This window comes from Acanthisitta chloris, unplaced genomic scaffold (genome assembly GCF_000695815.1).
Source record: "Acanthisitta chloris isolate BGI_N310 unplaced genomic scaffold, ASM69581v1 scaffold1310, whole genome shotgun sequence".
NCBI lineage: Eukaryota > Metazoa > Chordata > Aves > Passeriformes > Acanthisittidae > Acanthisitta > Acanthisitta chloris.
This window is the reverse complement of record NW_008652042.1, coordinates 121,213-130,608: the sequence shown is the minus strand read 5'-3', so window position 1 is coordinate 130,608 and position 9,396 is coordinate 121,213. Positions and strand designations below refer to the sequence as shown.

The 9,396-nt window shown below is 39.1% G+C and overlaps 1 protein-coding gene across 1 annotated transcript in view; it reads right to left on the bottom strand.

Annotated features, from left to right (window-relative positions):
* LOC103802976 (reelin-like) overlaps window positions 1-9,396 on the bottom strand; it is a gene marked incomplete at both ends in the record, with an annotated part of 141,870 nt that overhangs the window by 41,851 nt on the left and 90,623 nt on the right. Inside the window, 5 exons of the mRNA XM_009075514.1 lie at window positions 223-289; window positions 3,114-3,223; window positions 4,366-4,494; window positions 6,918-7,126; window positions 8,717-8,829. Coding sequence (XP_009073762.1) covers window positions 223-289; window positions 3,114-3,223; window positions 4,366-4,494; window positions 6,918-7,126; window positions 8,717-8,829 — 628 coding nt within the window. The remainder of the gene's footprint in view (window positions 1-222; window positions 290-3,113; window positions 3,224-4,365; window positions 4,495-6,917; window positions 7,127-8,716; window positions 8,830-9,396) is intronic.

The window sequence follows — 9,396 nt, the reverse complement described above, 5'->3', positions numbered from 1 at the left end:
TTTCCCAAAAGAAAATCATTAAAAGAAATATTAAACATGCTGCTATTTAGCAAGATTGATCTTTAGCTGTCCAGTGAGCTTTATGAATCCTGGGGGCTATGCTAGTTTTATATTTAGTCATTTAAAAAAGCAAGGACTGTAATGAAAATTACTTCCACTTTCACCCCACCAAGTGAACTATGTTACAGAAATTGAATACAACTACTGAATTATAACACTTACTTGCAGCCATTTCTAGTACACTGTCCTCGCCCTGAGCAGAATTTGAGGCAAGATGGACCAATATAAACTGCAGAGAACAGAAATCAGGTAAATGAAGAGTTGTGTTATGTAATAAACAGAATACGACAAATACAAGGACAGACCTAATCACAGAGTTATTGCATTTATCTTAATCCCACTAACTGGAAAGGTCTACAAAAGGATAAAATGCATTTGACTGTGTCAAGGATAGCCAGGGATAATTTATTATTTAATGGGAAATGCCTATCTGAGGCTCGAGACACTAGTGCCATTGTAATTAATGTACCTGGTTTTTCTATGGCTGTGAATGAGATCAGATAATTTGCTAGGAATTGACCATTTTATTGCCTTCCCTTCATCTTAGCTTGGAGATGTAATCCAATATATATATATATAGGTACATTCCAGCAGTGGTGTTGTAGATTTTAAAGATGTGTCACAGCTTTTCTCATTGAAATCTACATACTTAACTTCACTGGACTTAGAGGAATCAGAACCTGCCCTGGTATGTCCTAAAGAACTATTAAATATCATCCTATTTCACTAACTCTTTCAAATGGAATAAAACTCCAAATCCTATGTGCTCTTTTACGTCATCTTCCTCCAAAGATTCCTATTGATAGCATTGATATTTTGTGAAAAATATGAAGGGTGAAAAGATGAGCAAATCTCAGCATAATCTGCTTTCACTACTATAAAGAAAAGCCACAACTTTTGGGCAATGTTATTTCAATACAGCTTGATAAGAGGCCTTAACCATGGATAGTGTCATCTTTTATGTTGAAGGATATCTATTACTCGGAGTAATCCACTTGCATTGTGACTTTTGGAAGGAATAGCCACCAGTCTGAAGTAAAAAGCAATACTTGTTCCCTTTCCTAGTTTTATGCTGCCCATCACAGCAGTCAGCTCTCCCTGGCAGACACCCTCTAAATCCCTGCTAGCTATTCCCTGTAACTAACTCCTCATCAGATTTCATCTGAACTCTAAATTTTCTCACTTTTCAGGGTGTAAAAATTTTGTTCTGTTCTGTTTGATTTAATGGAGTCTTTTAAGGTCTTTTTGAGGGGGTGGTAAAAGTAGAAGGGTTAAAGATTCAATGATGTCATTCCAAAAGTAAAAACTCCATGGAAATTGGCATTTCTCCAGGGTTTCTAGAAGATGGCCAGCTTCCAGATTTCCTTTAAAACTTAATTCACATAAGAAACAGTTGTGAAGCTAAAAGTCAGAGTGCTGAATCCTTGAAAACCTTCCTCTCTTCAAGAATACTGCCAATATTGACAAGTTTTTCCCTTCAATACAGTGTAAAGCTTCAGTGTCACTACTATCTAACAAAGGAGAGATGCAAAACCTCTGAAACATGTTCATCTTTAAGACTTGATTCCTGTATCTTGGTTCTGCACCTCGAATTCAGAGCAGGCACTTTTTGGGCAGATGGTTGGTAAAACATTTTGGGGGGTGGTACACACTGGAGCATGCAGCATCCTTTGATGGTATTGCATTTTGATCTACAAGCAAAGGTAGTGCAGATTCATGAATTGCCAATTGCTTTTCAAAATCTTGTTCCATCAAGTTCTTAAGGATTTGTATCCCTGGATTGATTTCATCTTCCTCTTGTTTCTGTGTACATCTCCAGAGTGTCTCCAGCACTTAAAGTCTGCACTTTGCTAGGTAGCAACTCATCTTTGCAGACACTCACAGACATCTTATGTTTATATAGATGTTTCCCCTAGCTTTACTTTCTTTTTGATGCATATTACATCTCTAAAGACAAGCATTAATACTCTATCCAGAATGTCAAGATTATGCAACTTAATATGATTAAGAGAATAATTTTTGTAACCTTTAGTGACAAACTTTCCTTTCTGGCATTACCTTATCAGCTTCAAGGTTTTTCTTCTCAAAATTAGGCATTCATCTGTTTTAAGAACTCTGCAAAATGTAACTATTTACCATTCAAACCTTATATCAAACCTTATCAAACCTCCATATCAAACCTTACTGGGAATCACTATAAAATTTCATAGGCTATTGTACATCACTGTAAATCTCTGAATTGCATATTTCACACATCTAACCAAACAAATTCTGGATGTAGTTTACCTAGTCTCAAATCATGTAAGGCTAATGAGCAAGCTAAAAAATTTGCACTTCCTCATATTTAGCCCCTTCAATCATGCTTACTCCTGCATTTCATATATTTTATCCTGTGTTCCTAAATACTTTTTCTGTGCTTTAAGATATTTCCAATTCTGGTCCTGGTTATCCATTGCACAAAGTTTTATAAATTATGGCCCAGTATAAGCTCCTCCCAGTTCTTCAAATCCAGTTAAAGAACAGGTATGTGAAAAATAATGTCCTAGAAGAACAATTCCCTGAAACAGATGGTACTTTCCCCCAAAGATACTATAAACAATGTAAAAGTGTTGTCAGTGTTTTGGTAGCAGCATTGCTTTATGAAGGTCTTCTATGTCCAGATGGAAATATATGTCCCAGATGCTGTACCTGATGCTTAGACTGTGCAGTACATGTGCTTTATAGCCAGTGTAGTACCTATTTATGTAATTAGGACTAAGCAGACAGAAAAAATGTTATATTAAGCCCTTGCCACCAATATCTTATCCTGAAAACATTCAATTAAAAGCAAAAAAAAAAAAAAAGAAAGATAATCTACTAAGCAATTGTCGTTTCATGGCAGAAATTCCCTCTAGCTTCAAAATGCACTTGGCAACAGGTAAGGAGATAAGCAGAAAAGGAATTTAATAAACTGTTAATCCATGGACTCCTCATTGTGGAAAATACATTTACTTAGAACAGCATATAAGAATTTACTCTTCTGATGTGTCATGATCATGGATAAGGATACTAACTATTATCGATTGCCCACATATTTCCAAGGATTGGTCCTGTTTGTCTCCATCGAATCCTGGTGTCACTTGTTAATGCAGCATTGGGAAGGGGAATAGTAATTCTGTTCCACCTGAAATACATAGAACACAGACTCCAGCATTTTGCACTGAGAGTTATTATGCAACTGTATGTTTTGCAGATATGTACACTGGAACCTTTGTGGGAAGTTTGCATTTTAAAATCTGCTCAAATGAAGCATGAATTTACAACAGCTTTAGAAAACACACAGAAAAAAGAACACTGCTCATGATATTTTCATACTATATATGAATGCTAATTATATCCTTATAAAATACTGCCCTTTTTTCCCCCATAAGAATGCATGAAGTCAGAAAATACTTTAATCTCCTTTGCTGCAGTGACTTCTTTATCACAATTAATATGTCCTAAATTGCAACCTGTTAGTACAACTGAACTGTGTTAGGTGGAAATCCTCAGGGGTTGAGAAGAGCAGTGCAGAGGATTTGCCCTGCTGTGGTCTGGGCCATTATTGTCCTATCATCCATGGGGAATACACTTCCTGCAGACACAATGGGTCATGGTTCCTATGGAAATTGTATGGGAATGGAGGGAGGGGGAGTGTCATCAGATCATAGCAATGCCTCAACTACACTACTCAGAGTCATACCCACTGCTCTGAAGGGGCTGTAGAAGTTGGGATGTAAAAGGCTATGCAGGGATTTGTCTATGCAGCAAGACACCACAGTTCATTTTTCAGGGAGAACAGTACAGAAGGGACTTAATACTGAGAAGGGTTGATATAAGATAGTGACACTAACAACCATCTCCATCTGTAGAAGTACAGAGGATGTGCTTCACTGTGAGCCAGTATTGGGATTCCAAGTGAGTAAAGCTGTCTGAGGATGTAAATACAGCTTTAATTGATGTTTCCTCTGACTAAGAAGAAAACTTTTGTGGCTTTGACAAGGTAAAACCTTTCTTCTCATTAGCTACATGTTGTCCACAGGTGGTTTGGTTTCTTTTTTGTAATTTAGCATCAAAAAAATAATATTATACCACAGAAACAGCCCCATATATTTCAAATTTCATTACTGGGCAGTCAGGGAGCCCAGAACACTCCTTCCTTGCTGTCCTCAGCTAGTCAAAAATGAAAGATGACACGGAGCTGTGTGCTTTGCTGCTTTCTTCTGTCACTAATAATTCACATCTCTACTCTTGCATCTCAGCTAGTTTTGCAGAGAACACTCTCACCCGCTGTAGTTTTCAGAGGCATAAATGGTGCTGTGGGGGAGGTGAGGTCCAGCACATATCTCAGGCAAACACTCAGTGTGGAGCAGGGACCAAGAGCGACCATGGTTGGTTGAAAACTCCAAGCTGACACTGGTAACACATAGAAGGAAAGAAAGGAGAAAGACATCATGAGACTACCTGCCATAGATAGCAATGTAGAAGTACCAATACTGAGAAACCACCAAATCTGCTGTTCCTAATAACTGCTGAAACAATTTTAAGCAGACTATGAATACAAAAGCTCCTGAAAATACAAACATGAAACAAACCTGAGTGTTTGAAAACCCAAAGGGTAGCCTCAGACTGAGGACAGTCTGAACACACAGTCCTTGTTTGGCCACCATCTAGCCACTGTTTTTATGCTGCTGTTACTTTTGGATTTCAGATCAAAATTGTTTCAATTACGAGGAGAAAACTTGGATTAATCAGAGCTAGACAGCATCATGCAAGCACAGGACACTCAATAACTGCCAGCTGCTGTTACATCTGCAGAAGGTGGCAAAAGACCACTAGCTATTCATGCAGTGTCTGGCTCTTTCCTGGCTTGAAAAATACCCCCAACATTGTTTACAACCTAGGAGTATAAGGAAATCCTTAGATGCCTTACATCCTGAAGACCCTGAAAAAGTAATATAGAAGGTGCTTGATTTATTACAGACTTAGTATTTTCCTGAATTACTCTTGCAATTTCCTCCATATAATTAGTTTGTAATATTCTGTTTTAAATAATGTCAGTGGCACATTATAAAAGTCATAATTCATCTCCTCTATATTAAATGATTGGGTTCTAACTTTTCCTTTGCATTATAATTTGCTGACAATATTACTTTATAAAAGTGTACCATGACTGTGAGATTGTAAGTGTGTATTAAAGCAGTTGATGGAGCTTTTGACTAATTTATTTCAGGTTTGATACCTTTGAGGGCCATATTTACTGCATATATTCAGTATGAGTTTCCTCACATTTGCAGTAATGAGAGCATTATGAATAATGCTGTAGATGAGGAGATGTGAAGTGCTGTTGTGTTTGGGAAATACAAACAGGGAAGATGGGGACCCAGTGCTTTTTTGTTAGGGAAAAGCTCACTTCTGCTTCAGAAATAGTTTAACAAAGGAAGAATATTAATCTTTCAAAATATATTCTAATCTCCATCAGATAACAGACGGAGACAGAGACTTTATATAACATGTTTACTAGCCAGGTGTGTTTACAGGCCAAGTTTTCACTTTTCATGTATGAAAATGTTGCTGCTTTCCCTTCCTATCAAATATAAGTGCAATGCCTTGATTTTTGCTGCTCCTTGAATTCTGCTGCCCTGCATGGATGCTAGAACTGTCAGTGCTAATGCAGCTCTTTCCAGTTGGAAGTAGATGCCATGGGACATGGATGTGAAAGCACTTACAGTCTCTACTTTAAACTCTTAACTCTGGAAAATATAAACTAACTTAATCCTCATAAAATATCAAGATAAATAATCTCATGTGTACATAAGGAATGAGGGGCAGTGGACAGTTTGGGTTTGGGACCCCAATTTGAAGAAGGATATTAAGAAACTGGAGAGGTGCAGTAGAGGATGAGCAAGATGTCCATGGCCTTGAGCACCAAGCTAGGATGGGCTGAGGAGCTGGTTTGCTCAGCCTGGTGAGGTGGGTGAGCTACAGCATCCTGTAATGGTGCAAAGGGCACTCACAAGGAAGTCTGAGTCAAACTCTCCTCAGTACTGTCAGACATAGTAGAAAGGACAATGGTCATAAAGACATGGCTCCAGGGTTTTGTACTGGGCATTAGGAACTACTTTTTCACTTCAGCAGGTCACTCAGAGAGGTAGACCAATATTCATCATAGAGATCATAGAATCATGGAATTTTAGAGGTTGGAATGGACCTTACAGAATATCTAGTCCCAACCCCCTGCCCTGGGCAGGAACACCTCCCACCAGCAAACGACTCCCTTCTTTCCCTCTCACTTAACTCCATGGACAAATTCACCCTGAATGTCCTGAAGAAGTGAAGCCAGCAAAAGAATTCTGGGGTCAGTCTACAGACAGTGAGATCCTCACACTGATGGCCATTAAGATTAGGGACATTTATCACCAGTCTTACCAGAACTGGATATGCTTGTGGCATCAGTTATCTCAGAGAGGTCAGCAGGGCAGGTTTCTGCTGCTGCATTTAATACTCTCCCCCTTACAGAGTATTAAGAAATAAATCTCATATCCATTAGAAACTGAAGCAAAAGTCACTCTGAAATCATGAGCATATTTCAGAATAATGGACTAAGAAGAGCAAGTTTTGACCTAGAAAGCTATTTAATAGACTCCTTATTGCATGTGAGATACATAAATCTTGGCCTGTGGAGATCAGGAGAAACATTAGCTTTTGAGCAGCTTATATTTGTCATTACTAATTGGATCCCTTCTTACTGAGAAAAACTTCCAAATCCTCATATAGATTTTATAAACTAAAACATATTAGAAAGCTGATAATCAAAAGAATGATCTTGCTGGTTGTACCTGTTACCAGGTTGATAAGTTCCACACCCCAAATTGATGGAAAACTGGATCATGTGAGTCACTGTGGAAGGAAGCACCGGAAGGACGTGGAAGTAATCCACAGCCCAGACATTCTTGTTGTGACCTTGGTGACTCTTTTGCTTCAGGCAAAACTTGGTTGCAGGAGTCTGCAGGTCTGGACTAATGACAACAGAAACCAAAGATGGAACCTTGAAGAGAAATTAAATAAGGCTTAAATAAATTGAAGAAAAGGTCACAAGGAACCATTTAAAATCAAGTTCAGTTGTGTTGAACCAAACACGTTTATCGACTTTCTTATCCACCTTTTTTCCACAGAAGATCCCAAAGAAAATAATTTGCTATTACATGCATTGGCATTAACACTCTGGATACCAGTGCTATTTATCAGCAGATTGCTTGGTACACTCTGGATACCAGTGCTATTTATCATCAGATTGTTTGGCTGTAAAGACTCAGTAGAAAAGACTGTACCTTCTGTGTTCTGAAAAACGCTAGTTTACGTTGTCAGTTTGACTTGGTAATGGAAGATGATGTGTGTCCTGGAGCCTTACAGCTCACAGGAGCAAACACAGGGTAGTGACATGCCTGGTCTGAATACGTGAGAATGGACTAACAGCATGAGCTCACAGGCATATGTGGGGAGGATGTTATGCTGCTGAAATAAATGAAAGCACTGCTTTATGAAGCTTAGCCTTTGTCCTAGAGCAATGCAATTAGAACTTTATTATGTCAAAAGAGGATGTCAGCTTTAAGACTGCTTGTTTTAAAAAAAACTCCACAATGAATTCGGTGTAATTTCAGATCCTATCTCTCCCCGAGTTCCCCAATTAATTTTTTATTATTTCACAATTACAGTTTCCTTAGTTTTACAAAAGTTCTACCCTGTCTTTCACACAGAAGCAGGCAAGGAGGGAAGCCACGCACAATGAAACAATGCAAGTGACTCAACGAAACTCAGGCCAAACCCTACTGTAAACATTTGTTCCCTGAATGCTAGAATTACAGGGGAAAATGCACAGACCTGTGCTTTAAATCAGCTGCATCTTTACCACCAAATTTCCCTCATGCTATGTAAACATATTGCATTTCAATCTCTATCACAACCATGTGTACATGCATTAGATTCCAAATTTTGCTGTTTGTTTTCCAGCAGCAGGAGCAGGAGACCTCAGGGCTGGGTTACTCAGGGTAGACATGCAGTAAGTGTTTTCTTGCCCTAGACAGGAAGGATCCTGACAGCATGCTCAAGGTCTTTATTGTCCTGCCTGAGAGAGGTGGATGTGATTGGAAGGTGACTGTGCTATCAGCAGAGGAGACACTGCCACCATCCACGTCCCATGGCTGAGCCCACACACACATCACTGTGGACCCTCTCCCAGCCACTGCCCCCACCATGACTGACCAACTCAGGACGTAGCTCCTGAGTATTCAACTCTGGCTAGCAGGAGCTTGAGAGGAGACAGGAGTAATTATTTGTGAGGAGAAGCTATCACTGAAGTTTTCAGCTGATAACTGACAATATTTGTCCATTGCTCATCTGTCTGTTACCCCAACCCTAGCCAACACTGCAGTGCTGCTTGAGGCTGGAGTAATCAGCAATAACTGCAGAACTGTGCTGCAAAGGCACACGTTTGCTCCCTGATCTGCCCATGATTTACGTGCTTGGAAAGGTCATGTTTGAGCATCCCTGTGGAATTCAGCATTCAATACTGTTGTGGTGGCTTGAAAAGAGAATGATTTATCCATCCCATCCACCTGCTTTGTTTATGATGATTTACCTTGTAAGCAGCATAGGTCAGGGTATCAAGAGGTATGTGTTCCCTCCTGCCTTCAATCTTGGCATAAAGTACAACATCATTTTCATGGGATTCTCCAGAATCACAAGTTCCCCCTGTACAACACATATTTGAGTGGGAAAAAATTAATCAAAGCCCTTGATACTGGAAAGTGGAATCATATTATGCAGCCATAATTATGAAAATAATCGCAATCATTTAACGTTTTAACTTAGGATCTGAAACAAAAGAACACCAGCCCTCAGGACACAGTGTATAGGAACTATTTGATCAGATACACCATGCCAGAGATCAAGGGGGTTGACAAATATGAAAACCTCAAGTACCTCTTTTAATCAGCTTATCAAAACAATTTAATAGAAAATCCTGTGCCCAAAGCAATACTTGTGTGTGCTTTAAATCCTATTTACATAGAAACGCTCTGCTTTTGAGTCTTCATCAGTAAACTGTTGTTTACTACTCACACTTCATGCAGCCACACACATGGTATGTGACAATCTCTGAAATACTTCGCAGCTGATAGTTTGGCAGCTGAGAACTTGTTCTGAGTAGGAAATGAGGAACACTGCTGTGTGCCTTATTTGTTGTGCTGCTCCTTCTACTGTCTACACCATATCCTAGAATTATAGAATCATAAAATTTTAGGGGTTGGAATGGAACTT